Below are 22,808 nucleotides of genomic sequence, written 5' to 3'. Positions count from 1 at the left end.
CCATGGTGTGCATACAGAAGCAGCCACACAGTCCCACAGGCCGGCAGCCGTAACCCCACATTATGGGAGCTCACAGAAGCGCTCGTGTGTGTTTTTGTGTGTAATGACGGAGTTTTTAAACTACTTTTTTGATTTCTTGGGCTGCCTTCTGTTTGTCTCTGAGACCCAATGATCATGACACCAAGAATCAGTTGTATGTTTTCTCAAAGGTGGAAGAAAGGATGAAAAAAAGGCAAGACAGATTAAGAGGTAGTAAAGAAAGTGGAAGAAAATTGTTTTTGTGGAGTTGAGGACAGGACAGAAGAGGAAAATATGGGAGAAATTAAGGGAAAAAGAAGAAGAGAGAAAGAGACGCTTGTGAGAGTCCCAGCAGTGATAACAAGGCCTTTCCCATGACCCTCCCTCCAGACAGGAACTGAGGCCTGGAAATAGACCACAGCAGCCCAAAAGATGAGTATATAAGGATGGAGGGATGGGAAATTAAGAGAGAAGGAGCAAACAAAAGGCATAATTTTAAAAGGAAGTCAAAGGCAGCTGGTAAATGCTTTTTAGCTTAGCTACGGCAAGGCAAGTGAAGTTTATTTGTGAAGCACATTTCAGCTACAAGGCGATTCATAGAGCTTTACATAAAACATCAGAACATAAAAACAAAAGAAAATGAAACACATTTTAATTAAACATTTGACATATTTTTAAAACAGCAAATAAAATCATAGAAACAAGATTAATAAAGATCAGGAAATTTTCAAAAATGAAATAAAATATAGTAAGACATTGACATTCAAAGTCACAGTCAAGTGTTGTAATTCAAACAGTCATGCTATTGCATTGCATGTCTTTTTGTGTGCATGCAAGTCTGATACCTTCATAGAGCTGTGCGTACTGTGGAAATCCCGCTGCCCGTAGCCAATCACATGCCTCCTTAGCTTCAATTTCTGCAAATAAAAAACAGGTAGTTTTAGCACACACATTTAAGGTCAGTTTTGATTCTACATTTTGAAGCTAAAAGGAAAAACATTGTGTTGACAAGCTGTAGGCTATTCATATCTGACGGCCACTCAGAGACTGTTCATCTGATACAGCATCTATTTCAGAACGGAAATACATGCTAAAACTTTCTAAATAAAATCAGGTGAAACTTCTCTTTAGAGTCAGGCCAAAGGTTAGCCTAGTTAAAAACCCTCAGCTAAAAGTTTAAAACCTGGCCTGCAAAACTTAATCACAAAATGTTTAATAAAGCTGAGCGAACAACAGTTTGAGAAAAACCATGTCCTCAATAAAAACATTCTAACCCAGCATAGTTTACATTGCTCCATTTGCTGCCTGAGCTACGTAGATAACGGAACACAAAAAGCTACGTATCAAACGCAGCTGAAGCTAAACTCACAAAGCAGCTATATAAGATATGTAGATACATTATCTACATAGTAACATCAGCTTTAGCTACAGTTACGTAGCCAACTGTAGCTAATGGAGCTACATAGCTAACAGAGCTGTGAAGCTAATAGGCGCTACGTTTCTAACAGAACTAAAGTTAAGATCACAAAGCAGCTATCTAAGCTACTTAGATACTTGAATTACTTAGAATAATTAGGTTTAGCTGGGCACACAGATGGCCTTGTGGTCTAGAGCACTATCCATGTACGTGGGCAGCACGGATTCAGGTCCAGCCTGTGGCCCTTTACCACATCTCTCCCCACTCTCTCTCCTGTTTCAAACTCTATCCACTGTCCTCCTCTATCAAATAAGGGCATGAAAAGCCAAAAACAAATCTTTAAAAAATAATAATAATTAGGTTTAGCTATGTTTGCTAAAGCTCAAGTTGTGAAAAATAACTTTGGTATAGATAACAGAGCTACATAACTAATTGTTCTATGTAGCTCGCATAGCTACTTAGCTAACAGAGCTATGTAGCAACAGAGCAAAAGCTAAGCTCACAAAGCAGCTATGTCATACAAAGCTATCTATATTTCTTAGATAGCTTTAGCTATGTTTTCTCAAGCTCATATTGCTAAAGCTAACTTAGCTACTTTGGTTTGTGTAGTAACATTAATTATGCAGCCAGTGTAGTTATGTTAGCTTTAGCTAAAGCTAATGAAGCTAAAGCTAGCCACTGTTCATGTAACTACTTCTAAACTGGGTCTATACATAATTCAAACCCACATTAGACTTTGATTTTATTCACTATTTTATTCATGAAATGTTTCTAAGTCCGAAATGTTTGAAATGTGGTTATTTCATGAATGTAACTACTAGACTAGAAAAAAGAGCACAGCTCTGAATTGTTCTGCTTCCAGGTCCCTATCCAACATTTTGGTCAGACATTGGAGGGATATCTCTGGGAACTATTTTTTCCACAGAGAATTCCCTGGAATGATGAGACTAGGAAAGCTAGACATTATCTAGAGAGTGGCCAACATAATTCGTCAAGGACAAAGTTTGCACAGCTTTGCATCGTTAACACTCTCTCAAGCAGCAGTCAGATTCCAGCCATTAAAGCATGTATTTAACAGGCCATACACATGGCACCACACCCCATTATGAGCTGCTGCCGCCAGCACCTCGAGACATTTTACAGGCATTTTGTTTTACTAGTTTTTTTCCGCAAGCATATGTATTGCTCACAGTGCTGTAATGTGCATGTGTACGTGTGTACATATGCATGTGTAAGTGTAAAAAGGCTTTCTTTATGAGCAGACACTGATGAAACCACTCCAGAGAGCTTTGTGCTGACAAAGACTTTTGTATGATGTTGGTATTTGGCTTCCACATGAAAATTGATGAAAAACATTTACAGACACATTCATACCTTTACACACACATACACTGCTGAATGGGGTTGTCACATTACCAGATTTTTAAAGTTTGATATGATTGCAGTAAAACTGAAACAGTATTGATAACAGTTACGATAACATGCACAATATTAGATCATTTTCAGTTAAAATCACCAAAGATTGCAAACACACCAGAGAAAACCATTTAAACTACATAATGCAGCGGCAACAGCTTGGATCCAAAATGGCCCCAATTTTAAAAATGCTCTCTCTTATTTGAGCCAGGTTTTGTTCAAAAATATGACAAAAAAATCTGTATTTTATTAACCCTTTACGTGGCAAAGAACCATATATGGTCACTTTGGTTGACTCCCTCTGTCGCTTCCTCCTATCTCTCTTTGATACAGTAAACCCGGATGATTTCTCTCAGCCAATTGTTGGAGATCAGTCAATGTCATGGGAAGTGACATCACACCATCTGACCAATTAGAAGTGGCCTAGAGCATCTCAAACTTCCTGTTTCCTCCAGAACTCAAGAAATGCTGTTTAACTTCTCTTTTGATTCCAAATAAATGGCTCTAAAATCCTAGCATACCATGATAAGTTCATGTAACTCACACATTATAAAGGTGAATAGTAGTACTGAATGTTATGATAGGTTTTGTTTGTATTGGATTTTTTGCAGTTACTGAAATTTTAGGGGGAAAAAATGGAGGAACCATATTTGGACATATCCCTGTTTAGGGGTGCAAGCCATACTAATAGTACTTGGTTGACAATTACCTCATTTTAATGTAGGATAATAGTACTATATAGTACTATATAGTGTGGATGTTGCCACAGATTTTAAAAAATAAAGTGATCCAGTGGTAAATTTGACTAATTTAGAGAAATGTTTCAAGGTAAAAGTAGTAATATAGGAGTGATTTTGGTCATTTTTATAATTTTATAACAATTTTGTTATTCTTCTGTGGTTTAAATCAGCTCTTATGTTTAATGTGTGCCTTATTTCTGCTTAAATTAATTTATACTTTTAATATTTGTGATTTTTTTTTACAATTTCAGGAGGAATTCTAAATGAAAATATTTGTTTTAAATAGTAAAAATATGTGTGATTTCATTCAGTTTTGCAACAGTAGAACAATTTTATTTAACTTCAATGGAATAATCAGTTTTATTTTTAATGTGTGCCCCATCACTGCTAAAATTCATTAAGTTATTTAATATTTATGATTACTAAAGATGTCCTGTTAGCATATATACTCTGTATGTCTTTATTTTCAATTATTAGCATCTTAATATGCACACACTATATGGATTGTTTTCCCCATGAACAGATAAGGTCATATATGGTCACTTCATGGACATTGGTTTTCACCATAACAATGAAATATGATTTATATACTTATATGAGATAAAAGTAAAACAAGTCTTGGGATGTCCACCAATGATACTGTAGGGCTTCAATATTGTATTTGCCCTGTGATCAACTAACAACCATAGGGTGTACCCTGTCGCTCCAGCCCCCCAAGACCCCAACGGGATAAGCGGTTGTATTTCAATAAGTGCCCTATAAAGAGTTAAAGCTAAGGTACTTTTGGATACCATTGGTCATTAACTGACAACAACTTTTAAAAAACTGAGATACTAAAACTAATTAAGCTTTGAAAAATAACCAGTAGCATAACACAACTGAAAGTGTGGATATGATAAAAGGGTAATGGCAAAATGACAAAAGTTTGAGTCCAGTTAATTCTACTTATGTCCAAAGTAACACCAAATATGGCTTATTTCTGACACATTCCTGCACTTGTCTAAAAAGCTCATTCATCCACTCTCAAAGCTTCATGGAGGTTTAAAAAGAGCTGGTAGTGAGAAGTAAAGGCACAGCAGCTGAAACACCGGGTACAAAGTTCAGCATGGTAGTAAAAAGCCTCCATCTTCACCATCAGAGATGAGAACGGTCAGAGGAAATGAGCCATTCACCACAATCCAGCAATTACATCCCTTCTTGCAGCATTCTCAGCATAACTCCTCTCTCTAAATCACATGTGAGGCAACACCAGGGGGGGAGACTGAGAAAAATAGTTTATCTGAACAAAAATAGACCAGAGAGATGGAGAAAGTTCTGCTGCTGAGGACAGGGAGAGAAAAAGCAGAGATGAACACTTACTTGTAGCCCTCATGGTGCAGGTGATGACAGGCTCCTTTCAGTCCCATGACACATCCATTCACTGCTCTCCTGCTTTTCAGTCTGACTTTCTCAACTTTCTCCCTCGCTGCCTCTCCTACCAGTGTGTTTACAACTCTGCCTCCTTCTCCCTCAGCCTGCCCCATGCAGGTTTTCTCTTCTCTCTAATTTTCTCCTCAGCTTCCCTCACACTTTCTGCTTTGTTAGGACCAACATACAAATATCCTTTTGCTTTAGATGTCACTAAATCAAACTCCTCCACTTACTTTGACTCCAGTTTCCACTTTCTTTGTCTCTCTACTTCTTTTCACTCTCCACCTTTCCTTACATTTTTGGACACTCACTTGCTCTTCTTTGCCTCATTCCTTCACTATCTCTCACCAACATAAATGCTCCCCCGCTCACTTCCTTCATCCATCATCCGTCTCCTTTTCTTCTTCTTTCACTGTAACCCCCTTCTTCGTCCTTCCTCTGCCCAATCACACTAAGTCCACATCTTCTTTGTCATCACCAGAGCTGCTGTTGCCTCATCACGTCCATGCAGGAAACAGCTAATTTCAGCTGACGTTTGCATCATCCACCCCCCTCTTCTCCCTGAGGTTACAAGCTTACGACTGCTGGATGCTAACCTCACATGTCAGCTGAACCTCTAGGCAGGACAGCAAGGAGACCCTGACCCTGACCTCTTTCTTTATGCTTTACTCTACAATCCTCTTCGCCAGGACAGTATGTGGGAGAACGCAGTGAAACACACTCACATCACACTCTGCAGAGCGGATGCTCAGCGCAGTCCAGATCTTGCCCCCAGTGAGTGAGAGAATGTAAAAGAGGATGAGACAGACAGGCAGCTGGAGAGAGGGCAGAGCCTGTGGGAAACCCACAGGAAGGAAGAAATGCAACAAAACAGACTCTTACTCACTCAATGTGAAACTTTAAAGATCATCAAGCCCTCGCATGTATAATAAAAAAACAAAACCAAGAATGCATGTATAGAGAAATAAACATACAATATCCAAATAAATGCAAGAGTCAGATGTAATTTTGACTTCACAAGATTATGAAATCTTATTATTCAGGACCTAACAATTACTGCACCATTTTCTCCATAGTCTCTGAGGACAATTTGGGGGCCGGTTTTTCCTCAAATGACCACAAACTGGTTCAGCTTCTCTCTTTAACGGTGCATCGTTGTGCACAGCTGCAACAACTTTTATGATGCAGATGTCTAAGTTTACTGAGCTCAGAGTAGAAAAGGCTGGAACCCAACGCTTTAAGGGAAATCTGTATTGTCCAAAAAGTGTTACACCAAGAAGAAGTAGGGTAGAGGCAGCCAAAGACATTATAATCACTGCATTAAAGAGATGGTATTGTTAATATCACTGTATTATGTGACAGAAGCATCTCAATATTATTGTGAATATGTGACATTTTTAAATAATAGGGCAAAAAGTGTATATTTTCTAGTGGAGCAGAGTGAAGGGAAGTGGGAACTACAGTTACCATTGGCCCTTGTGTACCCATCATCCTTTGTGCTCCATTCACTGGCTTGATCCAACAGTGCCAAAATGGTGGATGGTACAAAAGGTGAGGGAAAACCAACTTGTATATCCATTGTGTGGTAGCATTTTGGGTTTCCCAAAGGTGAAAAGGTGATAGGCAAACAATAAACAATATGCAGACAATGCCAGACTGAGGTGACACAGTTGATGGGGAATGCAAGTAAGATAAGGAGCCACTTGGTGCATCATCACCCTGAAAAGATTTGTGAAGGTATGAGGAGCAGAATCGAGCCAAACCAAAAGACTCTTAAGGAAGTGTTCACAATCCTACTTCACAAGGTGTATCGGTTTACATATTGCCAAACACCCACAGCTTTTTTTTTAGCGGAGACGTCACGTTGATGAGGTAGAATGGAGCATGTGTTTAATCTCATTCCAGATATACCAGATTAGGCTTCTAAAATGATAATCCCAACATCAAAACTGTGGCAATGGAGAATGCCGATTGGCCAGGAACTTCAGACAACCACTATCCACAGCAGCTGCTAACAAAAAAATAATACTATCAAAGCCCTCAGTGTGTATATGATATATAGGGGCATTTTTTTTTATCAGAACTGGACATTTCCTTATCAAAAGAACAACACAGAACCACACAGTAAGATTTTCTTGATTGAAAAGATGGTTTTACTCTTCTCCTGACCAGCTGTGACTGGAGTTCAATTTATTGGCTGACTCCACTGACAATGAACAGTACCAGTTTTGTCACTAGCCCACAATACAATGCACTACATTACACAAAGCTTCTAACTAAATAACTTCAGGCTGACACGCCAACAAGGTCAGAAATGGTTTGCTTCAAATTTACACACCTGGAGCTTCATGTGAGATTCTACTCTCTCTGCTGTGTGAGACTAAACTTATACAGTTAAGCCCACTCTATAACGGGGCCCCATGTACAGAGACTATGATGTTTTACACATAAACCACAGGCTCAAATCTAGCTTCTTCCCTAACTCTTACCTCCCCAAATTTCTAGCCTCTTTTCAGCTACTCAATTGGTAATATTATCTTGTATATTATATTGTATTTTAGTGCAGCACAAACAGTCCGACTTCATCACTGTTGCACAGCATCAGAGATGCTGACAAAAACACACTCACAAAGGGGCCAAGTGGTACAGCTCCTGTCAGTGCAACAACAAAGCACCGCTATTCATGAGTGCAGAATTTAATCAAGAGATTAATTATTGCACAAACATGTTAACAGCGGGCCACAAAGCACACAGAGACAAACACAGTCAGAGTTAATCCAAGCTTTCCCTCTATTCTGTTCCATGCAGCAGCATTCCTGCTGTGGAGAATATGACGACAGAACAACAGCAGGGAGGGCAAACAGGTGGTGTGTGTGAGTGTGGGTGGGTATGTGAGGCGTCTATGTGTGGGACAATGGGGCTGTAAGATGATGTCTTACATAACATGAGTGCCAGCTATGTTACATAATAAAAGCACCCCGATGTCTGCACAGCTCTTTTTCTCTCCAAGTGTGCCTTCGCCTTTATTCCTCTACCTCTCATTTCCTGCCTTTTATCCGGCGACAGTAGCCCTGACTTTTTGACAGCTTTCCTCAGCACTGTGTCTGCCAAGTATGGGGTCACAAGGACCCTGAAGTACCCTGTGTGACATCATTTCCTGTAATGAATTTCCCAGGCATGCAGAGCGGCATGTTGAGCTAAGAACAGCAACCGGATGTCCCAGGACGAGGTTTGTCGGAGAGACTCAGCTGGATAATTGTTCGACACAGTGGCAGACAAATGATAAGAGACCTATTGAGATTAACATTACTGGTAATATTCAGAAATAGTTTATTTAAACCTAAGTTCCTAAAAAGTTAGGGTCCTTTGTGCCAGGAAAAGTACAATAATCTCTATTGATATCAGAAAACCCTTAGAGGGCTGAAGCAGGTTAAAATGTGCTTTTATTATTTCTATGCTGTTTCTCTCTTTCTGTTTGTTGTTGTTGTCCCTTGTGGTTTATTTGTTTCTTTGTTGTTGCATGGAAACTTATGGACTGCTGCTCAGTGGCAGCATGCCAAAAACTCCTTTTTTTCTGGTCTTCCTGACCAAAAGTGAACACTAGTGAGCCAGCAGTGTCATACCACAACACTTGTGAACCAATGAAAGAGCAGGGAACCACTGCTGGACTAACATCATCAGGACATGAGTGGCCCAGAACCAGTTAAACCACTGCAGGCACAGATTACTAAATATTTAGATCCTGCAGAGGACAGACTGGACAGAGGTGTGGACTTTGTTGTTTTGTCAACAGGTTTTTTTTCCCATGCCCCTGGTAACATACGAAGATATCCAGAGCACAACTGGGATTGTGTGAATCTCCCCTACCAGACGGTGCCCTCAAGCGGCTTACTTGCCACACCTACACCTTATGTCAGCCTCAATTTTTGGCCCTAACATGCCTAAAAGCTTAGCACAGTACTGTATTTCTACAAAAAAAAAAAATCTTAGTTTCAACTAGCACGTCAGTATTATTATATTAACCCTGATACATCCATAATAAGAGCATTCATTTTTTAAATTGCAGGTTTTATCTTTCCTCTCAGCACACTTTGGTAAAGCCTGGCAACGTCATCACTGTGCAGCCACAGTGGTGTAAAACAAGCCCATCACAGCTGCACTGAAAGTCTCATTTCACTTCATAAAACTCAGTGGACAAGTTAAAAGTTATCTGCATCCTCCTGTGTAATCATACATTTCCCTGTTCACTGTTCCCTTGTGTCCTTTTCAGTCAATCAAAAAGTCATTTTTAGGTGTTATTTTCATGTCATAATCTTTGATCTACCTGAAGTTCCTTATTTTCTGTGAAATAAAAGCAGGTTTGCTTTAATACAGGGAGTCAGATGCCCTTGTTTTAAGATAGTATAAAACTCCAAACTGAAACAGAAAAAGGAGACTGACAGTGATTAACTAAACTTATCTTTTAAATTTACATTCGTCACAACGTTTTAGGAAACTTGATTACAAATTAGTTATTTTAAGTAAATTATTATATAAAGCAAAGATTAGAAAAGGTAATTAAATGATGATAGAAGTATGTAATTTATTGTTTGTAAAGGCTGTTTGCAGCATGAATTGAGCAGTGGCATCCCTCTACTCTGCTACGCGCACACACAAATGAACACAGGGATACATGCATACAGGATGCTTGGAAGGCAGCCATATTCCCACATAAGCCAAAGCACTTAGTCCTTTATGTTCAAAGGTCACAAAGAAAAAGAAAAAAGTAGTGGAGAAGCCAGAGGAGGAGAGACGGGAGAGATAGATACTGGAAGGGGGAGGAAGGGAGGGACAATCAAGAAGAACATGTCCGTCCCTCCTGTATGGTTGGTTCATCTACGATGAAGTGGAGCTCTCAGGAATGTGCAGTAAAACTGCATCAACAGTGGCATGAAACTAGCAGCAGGTTCAGGACTCTCCTGTGCGTGATGACTGAAGCCTGCAGAGATTAGACAGCTCACACAGAAACAACTGGACTGCTGTGAGTGAGTTTATAAAAGCAAACTAAGGTTATTTTGACAGGCTGAATTAATAGGATGAGACGATAGGGCTGAAGGTGTTAAAGTATTTGGTTATGCCTCCTTTTCTCCAGCAGAGGGTATCAAAGAATCTCATCTCTGTCTTACTGGTATTCATGCCCATAGGCTATCTCACATATAAGGCAAACCAAATCCAGCTTACACTTTGATCTTACATTGTTAGTTGCTTGTAAAGAAAAAGTCTATGTATGTTTTTTTTCTGACAAAACTTATAATTCAAAAAGACATGCATTATTTTAACCATATTAAAGTTTAAGTCTGAGTCTAAGACATAAGATTTAGCATGGTGCAGAAGTTACAATGTACAAACAATATTGCATGTTATAAAAAAGATTCATGATATGCTGACAGGTTTGGAGTAGTAATGAAGTGAAAACACTACAGACTTTCAGGATTGTGCCGATTTTTATTCCATTATAAATTAATGAGATATTTTTAAAGATTATTTAAAAGCATTAAATTACTAAATGAAATAATGTCTTTACAAAAGTAGTCCAGTCTGCATGAAGCTTACAGACTGGCTGTAAATTCTGCAAATGAACCACTGACTTACACTAACAGGACTTTACACAGCATGACAAGCACAGCATGGCTGTCAGCCATATATTCTCATTTCTGTTACTCTAAATCAAACTTGACAAACTTAAAAATGCTCTTCTGAGGATTTTTTTTTTGCTATTCTTGTGTTGTGAGTTGTTAATAAAACCAAGACTGTCCATTAAGATGCAAACATTTTCAGCAGTGTGTAGCTGCACTTCTTCTCTGGAAATATGATTGTTACAATACTGTTTGTGAACAAGTAAATAGAACCTCAAATGCATACATATTAATTGCATAAAAAGGTTTGCAAATGACTGAAAAGACCTTTGGATATGTGGAAAAATTTGTAAATGCATATGTAAAGTAGGCAAAACAACAGGATCAGACCTTCAGGGGTGCTCAGCTTCAGAAATAACTGACATGTATGGTTCCCTGGAAGTGTTCTATCTTTCTTCTTAACCACTTATTTCACAAAAAAACAAGAAGTAATTTTCCACTTCCATGTCATAAGTCTGCCCATCAATGATGAAACATATTCTAATGCCAGTACTATTATATCAACCATTATAACAGCAAAAATTTGAATGCACAACTGTTAACACTGATCCGCTACACTGAGTAATATTACGTCTCTATCTGCAGTCAATAGCATGAGTCTTTTCCCCAACAAGCATGTCCATTAAAAGGGCCTGGAAACAGATATACTACCAAAAAACTTCCTTTTTTTAGTATTAACTTGTGGGTTTTCTGTCATTCATTGAAGTAGTAATTAGGGGTGTCAAAAGATACATTTTTAATATCAGGATTAATCGCAGAATTTCTGAAGTTAATTGTGATTAATTGCACCCTTTCTATCGCATTTTGCATTTTAAACTAGTTTGGTGTTATTTAGAATTTTTCTACAGTCTTAAACTTTGGGTCACTGACTTCCTGTCTGGACACAGACCTGCTTTTGGAGGTAAATCAAAGATTGTAACATGAACTTAAACCACAGAAAAAGAACTTATGGACTGAAAAGGAAATAAGTTAACAGTAAAAAAAAGGTTCAGGTGACTTCTGACTTGTCCTCTGAGCTGTGTTGTGTTTTAAGGGTGAAATGAGACATGAGGGAGAAGTGGAGGACTTATCTTTGGTTGCAGGGAGACACTAAGTGTGTTATAAGGGATAATATAGCATACAATTAATCGCAATAAAAAAAAAAATAGTGCAGTAATTGTGGACCTTGATTGATCGCAATTAACTTGATTAGTCTTGACATACCTAGTAGTAATATATTCCCCCTGCAGTTTGAAAGTAGTGTTTAAATTTCTAAAACTTAAATTGACTGTATTTGCAATATTTCCGTCCTATTTAAAAATCTCCTGAGGCGACTGCTCTTGTTATGACTAATTTAGAGATGCCAAGATAAAATTTAGGCGTGCTCCAGCAATTCCAAAAGGGTCTAAAATTGCCTTTGACAGTCGCCACAAACATTTTAGCTTGCTACACGAATTTGTGGATTTTCAGTGCCAAAGGTGTAGCAAAGGCCAAGTGAGTGGCAATCAGTTTTTACTGGTGGCTTGTGCATATTTTAATGGGGAGAGACATGCACCAAAGGGCACCAGGAACAGTATCCAAACCTGTGACAAGTGGGTTAAAGACTGTAGCTTCTGCCTACTTCACCAACAAAGCCAAACTGTCAGACTAGTAAATATTCTCAACTAATGAAGAAACAAGAAAATGTTCAACCTTTCATAATGTCTACATGTAAACAAACTGGACTTCACATTTGCAAATCTGTGTATGCATTTGTGCACCTTTTAACTTATTACATTTACTCAAAATATTGTAGTTAAGTTGTTTTTTTTGGGGGGGGGGGTACTTTTTGAGTATATTTTGAAATCAGTACTTTTAATTCTACTCAAGTATATAGGCCATGTGCATATATAAATCTTACATGCAGAAAGGATTTTGGATACAACTCAAAGGACTGGCATTGACAAGTTTCAGATGTAGCTTTTTAAGGTCACTGAGTTCTTTTTTTAAGTCTGTCTGATGGACTACCAGCTGCTGAGAAGAGGAATGTAACTGGGGACTGTGTGTCTGTTTATGTGAGTGCATATGTGTGTAAATGAGTCTTTGAGGGAGAATGAGTATGACTGGAAGAGGTGTGTGTCTGAGAAGGAGGCAGTGAGAGAAAGTTAAATTAGTCATACCATCTCTGAAAGCAGCACAGGCATAAACTTGCTCCTCCATCTACATCATCTACATTCCTCACCTGCTGCTACAGCTGCTCTCTCTCTTTCCTCTCTCTCGCTCTCTCTCTCTCTTTTTTGTTTTTAAAGGTTCATACAAGATTATACCTGCTAAAACCACATCATCAGACAGAAATATTTACGCATACTATAAGATCTGACACATTCCATACTGTTGCACATGAAATCAGGACAACAAAAAACAAACAGAATATCTGACCAACTTTAACAATGTACCAAGAAAAACCTCAGGTATAGGCAATCAACTTATTCATGATGACCTTAACTCATACATAAGAATAGCCCCCAGTTCAGCCCAAAGCCTCATACTGAACACCAGGATGTTCTGTTTACTCCCTGGGAAACATGAGCCATGTGACAGGAAGATGAGGAAGTAACAATGGAATACAAAGCTGAAGAGCTGGCTAGCAGAGACAAAAACAATAACACTGCACTCCTTTAGGGTTTTGTTATGTCTCCTTAAGGATTTCTGAAGACTACCTTGGAGGAGAAGTTGCTCAATACGTCTGACTGATGCAGAAGGAGAACATGTGTTTAATGTCGACTTGTAGCATGAAATTCTGTGTCAATTGAGGGCACTTAAAAGATAAGGTAAGACCTCTTTTTAATTCCCAAAGAACATCAGTTGAGTCCAGCTCAATTAGACGTGTTTTTTCTGGGATAGAATTGAGAAATACACATCAGTACGTTTACACGCACAGGTGAGCCGAGCTACAGTTATAACTGAGTTGAGTCACCTGAACAATCGATGAAATGTCAGCAAGCAACACACTACCTGTCTAACTGAGAACTATAAAGTTCAGTGTATTCTGTATGCATACTTTCTACTTAACTTTTGGCACCAACGAGATGCACACTAGCTGGAGCATTTGTTGTGTTTTTAAAGTTGATCTGCTTTATACGTGGTTTTCGCCTTTGTTTTTATACTATTCAAATTCCAGGTTAAATCTTGGCATGGGAAATGTCAAGTATGCTCAGAAGAATGTCTGGGCCAGTTTGGGGATTTTATCTGTTGATTATTCATGAATGTATATCTTTACATGCTTTTAAAAGTCCAGCATTATCCAGAATAACACAATAAACCTTCTGTTCAGTAACAGGCTGTATTCATACTACCTTTGTATATTCAGAAAATAAAACATTTTTTTATGACTTTATTCATAAACAAAGTCTGGCAGTTACATTTATGAAATGACCACACTGCAAATGTTTTAGACTAAGCAACATTTCATACTTAAAACAGAGATATGGCTAATATCTAATCTGGGATTTAATTATATAAAGACCCATTTTAGAAGAAGTTACGTGAGTGATTTGCTTTAGCTTTGTTAGCCTTAGATAAGCTAACATAACTTTGCTAGCTTCGTTGTTGATGTAATTATGTATGCCGATGCAGCATTAGCTTCAGCTAGAGTTAATGTAGCTAAAATGAGTCACTGTTCACATTACAAGTCCTAAAAGGGTTTTGCTTTGCAAACATAGCATAATCTAACATACTTAATGGGATATCTTTACATAAGCTTTAGCTATGTTAATGATGTAGCTATGGGAGCTTTTCCATATGAATGTGAAATATATTCATGCAATGGATATACAGTATGAGTCGGTCTGGCGATTCAGGTTAGCCATTTACTGCCGACAGGGCTTTATGTTTTAAACCTTAGGATTCTTCAACTCTCAACCAACAGACATTAGGGACATCACAATTAAACATCCCATAAACTAATCACTTGGCCAGCACACACAAATCAGTCAGCCATTTTAACAGGCATCACAGGAAGTTGCGGTCAGCCATATACTAGGTTTTAACCTAGTCTTGTTTTTATGTAATGTAAAATAAGTGAAGAGGTCAAGTCAGGCTTTAGCATAAAAAAATATCAAAAGAAGTACTCAGCTGTCGAGTAAATCTATATCTCCTTCTAAAATAATTTAAAGCTTTTGTGAGGAACTTCTAATTTTTGGTGTTTTTATGCCCCCTCTGGACAAAGCTATACATCTTATCTTTGCGCTGGTTTTGTCCTGTACATCAGCTTTTCTGACAAAAAAAGCTCAGCTTTTTAAACACTATAAAAGCTTCACTCATTAGAAATCTCTGCAGTGGAATAGGTCACTGCATAGGAGCTTCAAACAGGAGCTTAAAGAAGTACATTCAATCAGTTTATGTATTTTACTTCTTTTACTCCTTTTACCTAAAAGAAAATTTGACCAATCAGGTCAAACCAGACCACAGTTCTACCTCTTATTACACTGGCACACACATAACTCTGCCATGACTCTCTATTTTTCTCTACCTCTTGCCAGCCTCCGAAGCAGCTGCTGTCGGGCGATGATGCGTGAGAGACGCAGGGCAGAGCGCCGTTTAGGAGTGTCGCCCAGCCTCAGGTAGTGCTGCTGGCCAAAGGGTGTCATGGCCTCCAGGCAGGATTCCTCACTTGAGCTTTCACAGTCGCTCTCCCAATCATTGCTGTCGTCCTTGGCGCTTTGATCCTCACTGTTGTCATCGATATCCAAACTCCTGTTGTCTGCACTATCCTCGGCAGTGTGGGTGTCAGCACTCTCTACAATGTCCATGCTATCAGGGAGTATGCACTTTCTGAAAACTACAACCCCGGTTATATCCTCTGGCTTGGAAGTTTCTATCCTGTTAGCAGCTTCTGTCAAACTCTTCATATTCACATCATCCATACTGACACCAACAGCGTCCATAACATACAAATCAAATCCTCTAAATCCTACAAGCCTCTCTCTTGTCTTGATGACTTGTTTTGTGAGCACTCCCTCTGAATTCCTGCCTCTAACAAGCCCTCACTGGAAGTCAAATCAGCTCCCTGCCTGCACACCCGCCTCCTCCTTTCAACAAACACTCAGACTTCATCACACTACCTGAGTCAGATGACAGCTTCTTAACCCCATGCTGACTCTTCAGCTGAGATGGGAGGAAGACTCCCAAACTCTTGTTTTCTGCCACATGCTTTTTCCTCTGGTCACATGAGAGAAAAAGCAGCCAATAATGTGGAAGCTCAGGGAACACTGTCCGGCTTCCTGATGCAGTGCCAAAGACACGATTTGGTACATGCCTCGGCCAAGCGGGATTTGGGTGTGAATGTGGGTTGGGAGATCCAATGAGAGCAGGGATAAGCCTGGAAAAAAACTCTATCCTAGGGGCTGTATGCCAGTGTAAAAGGGGAAGGGCAGAACAATAGAGAGTATGTGGGTGTGTGAGACTGCGCCAAGGAATGTGTGTAGGAACCTCACTATTGTAGCTGAAGTCAAGCTGGACTGCAATGCCATTGAGAAAAGTTGTCTAAAGACATCAAGTTTATACCACATGATTTTTAACATGACTGACCCAGTGGTGGAGAGTCAAAGCCGAGAAAAATACCAATCCAATGCTTTATAAATATGCCATTACAGCTTAGTAAGAAGTATCAACAACCAACCATGCTCAAAATATCAAAAGAAAAAAGTACCCTTTCTGCTTAATAGTTACCCTGTAACTCTTACACTTGGTAAATCATAACTGTATTTATAATGGCTAGCATGCATGATGTTTAACTGCATGAAATGGTGATGTTCTCTAATTGTAGATCTTTATATTTTTACATCTGGAATTTGCATGTTTTTTTAATCTTCTGTAAAGCAAACTGAGTTTAAATTTGTATAAAATGTTCTATATAAATAAAAGTGAATTGAATTTACTGAAAAATATAGCATCAAAGTGTTCATTCAGCTCCCATAGACTGTACTGAACACCAACATAGTTCCCCACTGGATTCTGAAGCGATGTTTTAAAGCCTAACAAAAGCAGTCGCCATGTTGGAAATGGTGCCACCATCTGATTTTTGATCAATTAGCAGGCAGGGAGTTGAAGCTGTGGAAGACCTTAAGCTACTCTGCAAACAGATAGTCAACACAGCAACACCCTGGCAGGATTAAAGTTAATCTGTAGGCTTAACAAGCAGAAAGACGGTTATATTATGATGTGCTCAAAATCAGTTCAGAAAAATGCAAGAAGATCTGGCTGCAGACCTCTATGGTGGTGCGTTTTGGGCTCGTCTGCAGCAGACCTTTGAAATTTTCAATCTGGTTCCAGCTTGGGTAACATACGTCACGTCTCGCCCCATGGTCGAGGTTGCCCCATTGGAGAGGTCTGCAACAGATGAGCTCCAAAAGCCCCACCCTAGAGGTCTGCAGCCTCTTGAAAAGACTGTTAGGCAGATGTAATTAAAATGGCACAATGGGCTCTAAAGTCACATGACAAATGTCGCTCTACAAGACACTTAAATACAGTTGTGAAGCTGAGAAATTTGTCTAACAGCAAATGACCTGACACACTATTAAAAAAAAAATCCAACTTGAGGAAACAATTTATAAATTATTATATATTACTTTTGCTAATTTAACTAGTTGATACAACAATTTAAGCAAACACAAGATAGTTGTGCTCTACGCAAAGGATAAGCGCTCAGCAAGGAAGCACCTAAACCCAACACATAACATTGAGTTTTTTTAAATTATGGAAAATACATACCACATGAATATATAGATTTAAGTTAAGCCAACATTTTCCAGAGGGGAAATAGTTGGCTTGACAACTTTAGTTGAGCCAGCTGAAATATATATTTCTAAATAATTTTCTGCCAATCTAAGATTTATTAGTCATGTGCATGTTATGTCAGCTAAATGGAAACATGAAGTATTAATATGTGAAACTGTGAATGTGGCAAATACTCAAGCAACCAAAGACTTATTTTTGCAAATGTGTGAGAATCACTGTACGCCAAATCCATACAGTAAAATAGAGTTTACTCTTCTGCATTAAACCATTAGTTACAGCACAGTCATACAACTCTGTAGTCTGATTTGCACCTTCCAGAGAAGTTATTGTTGTGATTGCATGGACCGCAACATGTGTGATCGATTCTCTACAAATAAAGACTAATAGCTTTTGTTGATGCGAACTACTACAGTCTAATGTAGGCTACTTAAAACCAAAACTAGTAATCTAAAATATTAGTTTATATGCTATCTCTCTGCATTGCCTGTTTCCAATAAAGGTAGATACTATAAAGCATAGCACCACATTTGCACAAAAAATCTACTGTTAACAAGCATTTTGGTGGCATAGTCACAGTGCTATGCATCAAGGGAACAACAGTATTATAACAAAAATACCCCAAAAAATAAGGGGTCCTTATGGACCCTAAGTTGTAGGCTCTGATTTAACACACACACACACAAAAAACAGAATTAACTTGTACCAAAAAAAGAAGCTTAGTAAACAGTGCGATATTTATATCCAAGGAGAAACATGAAAAAGACACAAATAAAATACTCATTGAAATAAGTTGCTAAAATTTGACTCAAGAGCAGAAATAAGTAAATACACTTAGCTATTTATTACTGACAAATCCAGCACTTACACTCCAAACACACTCTCTACTACAACATCTTGATCACAGTAAATCCATCATAAATCTGTTATCAGTGTAAGTGAGTGATGTTGATGTCTGTAATGTGTGACTGATTGTTTCCACACAGAAACAGCGTTGGCGTGTAAATGTATGGAATGCAGTGAAGGAGGAGGAACGTTCGTACTTTGACCTAGTTTGGCAGAACAGTGATCTCACCAGGACTTCAGGATATAGAGAGGGGTCCTTTTTTATCCATCCTATGCTGGTAATAGGCAGGGGGTAAGAGGTGGAGGAGGGGAGGGGGGTCTGCACGTGAAAAGTAGGTCATAGCAAAGTCAATCTCAGGTCAGCTGCTTCTCACACACACCTGATCTCACAGCGGAGAGGTATTACAGCTGAGCTCTGAGTCTTCTGAGTCATACACTGTCAAAGAGGAGTGAGGAAATAGTCTGGATTATCACATATTAAAACTAAACTTTGACTCAGTTTGATTAGACTGCCCTCTTGAGGAACTTTGGGAGATAACTATCAAGACTCATATCTGACTTTTTCAAATCTGGACTAAAGAAATACACATTCATTTACAGAGAAGCTTTGCTGCATTATTGAGGCACAGCCGGATGACTCAGTAACATGATAGAGCTACTTAGATGTGTGTAAATGGATTCACAAGGCAGGGCTGTAGTAAGGCTTCAGTAACATAATATTCATAACTCTCAGACACAGCCCACCAAGACACCAAAAAGCTACAAGAAAAAAGGAAGCAATCACTTAAAGGTACAATATGTAGAATTTTGCTCTGAAATGTCCACATTAATTTAAAAATGTTCCTCCTTTGTCATATTTTTAAGTTGAGTACATTACCTCAGATATTTCCAAAAATTCTCAAAGCCATAGCTGTAGTGGTCTGTGTCTTCTCATTGCAGCTGTCATATTTATGTATCGTTGTTGTGGAAATGCTGAACAATATAGTTGTAATTAAGTAGTGGGACACAAAAGCTAACAGTTACAGCCTCAAAGACATAAAGTCAAAACTGAAAAAGTATTTATCTGCTATTTTTGTTGTTGTGAAGAAGCTGGGTGTTACATTAAAGACTGCTACATAAAGATGTGAGATGTGCTTCTACAAGTTTCTTTATTCTGATCATGTTCTGTGTTGCTTGCTTGTGATGCACAAAGACCGTTTTCTGCCATTGGCTGTGCTTTCTGTTCCCCAAGTTGTGCTGCATGAGCCCAAAAGTTGCTCAGCACCGCCCATGTCTGCTGCTTACTCCTTATTTTACATTTAGGACTCTCAATTAAAAACTGGACTCAGAAAGCCGCTGACTTCATTTCATTAATTATACAAAAATTGAGGAAGAAAAGATGTTAAATGCATTCTGGGGTTGCTCAAGTTGTCAGCTCTGCACATCTCCAATGCTTACTTCTTCTTTTATATTGAGGACTCTATTCTATGAAAAAAACACTCCATAATATGTACTTAACAGTAAACCACAGTTTTTGTTCTGAGAATGACTTTCACAAAATAAAAGTAGTAAGCAGCAGAGGTGGACAGATCTGGAAATGTCTAGTGGGGCTACAGCATTGAGTCAGGCCTTGTCCCCATGGAGATGAAAATATATTTCCGTTTCATTCTGAAAGCATTTTCCGTAAACACAGGATAATTTCAGGAAATATCTGCGTAAGTATGGAACCACTGGGAACGACTGAAAACACTGTTGTATATTTGCCAAGCCTGTGATTGGCGCTGTAACACTGCCACAGAAAGCACCAGGTTTTGCTGTAAAAGCTATAATAAGCTCAGAAGCTTCTGCAGCATGAACACAACCCTGAAATCCGCCATTGTTGTTTTGGCTAAACCAGCGCATGCGGCCTTTGTATGATGTAATCGTTTCTGTGTGGACGGGGCCTCATATGCGGGAGAATAAATTCACTTGTTACAGAGGAAGCTTGGGTGAAAAAACGTACAGCCAACGGCTGTCATGGTCCATCACAGGTAGGTGAAACAGGGAAAAAAGAAGCACACTCAAACGATCCAACTTCTTAAGGAGCACAACCAACAAAGACTTGAAAGAAAAAAGAAGAGTCAGCACTCAAAAACGTCATTTCTGGTTATATCATTACTGGCACAACAAATGTGTTTCAACAAGCAGTCTTTTCCCCGTACAACGCTGAAGAAGTAGTGATGAGAATTCAGGCTCTTTCAGTGATCCACACCAGTTGGCTAAGCTCAGCAATAAGAGACTTTTTTGGCTCTCTAACGTCTCTTCATTTGGGAACCAGTTTGGCTTCATTTGAACTGCCAAATTAAGTAATATCATGACATTTGAGTGATGTTTGTGCTGGTAATTTACTCCAATCATGCTTAATTTTTTTCAATTGATGAAAAAAATATCATATAATTTTAGAAAATATACCATCCCCCAAAAAACCTTGCAGCTCGGATGAAATCTGCTCACTGGCTGGGCTAAATGACACACCTAATGTAAAGAATGAGTATTACACCATCAAGCATGAATCCTTAATGTAAGGTGTCCCTGCGGTAGAGTAGTGGGAGGAAAAGATCATCCCTACTAATCAATCAAAAAACACACAGACACACACATCATGTTTAAAAATAATAGCAATAGTAATAGTGATATAAAACAGATCTCAATATGATCCGGATCTTAAGGTTCATGTAAAAGAGCCAGCTCTTTGAACCAGCTCATTCATGAACGACCCATCCCAATAAAGAATACTGCTCATCAAGACGCATTTGTTTTGAATGGACATTTGTGAGTGCACTCTTAACTTTCCTATCACAAGTAGGTAGCGATAACAGGAATGAGATACAGCAACAGAATGGTAGCTTCCAGTAGCAGTCCCCACTTAGTTTGTAGCCAAAGCAGCCTTTAGCTGTGTTTGCATCAGGGGGTCCAGTTTGATTGAGTACGGTTTGGTACGGTTTGGTACGTTTTGGTACGCTAATCCCAAAAATAGTTATCGTTTCCACAGACACCAGTGTCCTCACTTGGTGGGTGGGCTGTAAAAGCATGCACGTGAAGTCACATGCAGTGCGAGTCTGCTGGTCCAGCCACAGAGTTATAGAAAGGATGAGTGACAGAAATAAGTAGGGGACAAGCATTAAACTGCTTTATTTCAGCTGAAAGTGCTTTTAAAAAAAAAAAAAACATCTTAATGATGTTAACCACTGTCAGTAAAGATTCTCAGCTGATGGAATATGTGTACAGAGACAGTCTGAGTCATAACAGTATGTTAATATGTGAATATGTCTAATCTAGAAAGTTCATACGACAAAATATGACAGTTTAGAGCTGTACTGTGAAAATTCGCCACATAGAAAAATAAAAGTTCCACTGGTGTTAAAATCAAACTACATTAAGTCAGAAATCCTGGGTGCGCCGATCTTGTTTTAAAATAGTCTGAAGCCTTAAGTTTTACAGACATGTTCAACAACCAAAGAGCGATCTTTTCACAGGTTACCTAAAGTAAGAAGTAGATGAAAAAGTACAGAGAATCAACTGATCTAAGGCTTCGTAATCACAAAACTTCAGCATTAATTTAGTTTCACATCCATCGTGGATAGACCGGGCTGATGTGAGCCTTCAGGCTCTGCTTTGTGTTCTCAAAATCAGGTCCATATAAACGTCAGGAAACTTGATTTGTGGCCAGATATCAATATCCACAGACTAGGAAACAGTTTGGATCTCCGTCGAGTTCAAATATCCCTGTTAATGCTGATATTATTCTGTCTTTCTCCTATTTTCCCTTCTCCTCTCAGAGCAAACTGCCGTGTTTTGCAGCCTGGAGCCCAGCAGTTGTGTCGTGCGCTGACATGACATAAGTACAACCCCCTATTGTTGTGTGTGTAGCTCCACCTTTTTGGTACGGATAGGTAAGATTGGTCCCCCTATGGAAGGATGCCGAAAAGGGGGGATGGTACGGGTCGTTTTTTTGGGACCCTTTCCAACTTTTGCCCTTTGGAAACACAACAAAACGCGTGCTGTTCTGCACCGAACTGAGCCGGACCGCTTGGTGGAAACAACCTACTTGATGCAGAGGTGAACTGGCATTCTGGAATTCCTGGTGTGCCGATGCTCTTCAGAGCTGGTAGAATTAACTGGTTTTTCTTTTTTTTTTTTTTTTTTTGCTTTGCAAAGCACCAGCCCATAGAACTGGGGATGCAGCCCCTTGGTTGTTTCTCTTTAGAATGACAGTTTACATCTCCTAAAAGCTTGTTTACACCCCTCCCTTCCCCACTCTGCTACAGCTTAGAAAGTGAAACTAAAGTGCCTGGAGAAAGCAAAATTTAAGCATTAAAACTATGGATGGGATATGTAGATATCCCTGTCAATCAACATGCTGCAAAAGCTGCAAAGAATCAGCATTCTCTACAATCTACAGTCTGTTACTGCATACAGCTTCACGTGGAAAGAAGAGACAAGGCACAGAGGAGAGGCAGGTGTGTGACAGGGAAGCAGAGGTACAATGTGAACTTAAAAGCAAAGCAGTGGGTG

The 22,808-nt window shown here is 39.0% G+C and overlaps 1 protein-coding gene across 3 annotated transcripts in view; it reads right to left on the bottom strand.

Moving 5' to 3' along the window:
• stard13a (StAR-related lipid transfer (START) domain containing 13a) overlaps positions 1-22,808 on the bottom strand; it is an 83,940-nt gene that overhangs the window by 19,450 nt on the left and 41,682 nt on the right. For all 3 annotated transcript variants that reach the window (XM_041800843.1, XM_041800844.1, XM_041800845.1), the window contains one exon: positions 864-935. In XM_041800843.1, coding sequence (XP_041656777.1) covers positions 864-935 — 72 coding nt within the window. The remainder of the gene's footprint in view (positions 1-863; positions 936-22,808) is intronic.

Source organism: Cheilinus undulatus, linkage group 12 (assembly GCF_018320785.1).
Source record: "Cheilinus undulatus linkage group 12, ASM1832078v1, whole genome shotgun sequence".
Taxonomy (NCBI): domain Eukaryota; kingdom Metazoa; phylum Chordata; class Actinopteri; order Labriformes; family Labridae; genus Cheilinus; species Cheilinus undulatus.
The sequence above is the reverse complement of the archived record's forward strand: the minus strand, read 5'-3'. Positions and strand labels throughout refer to the sequence as shown.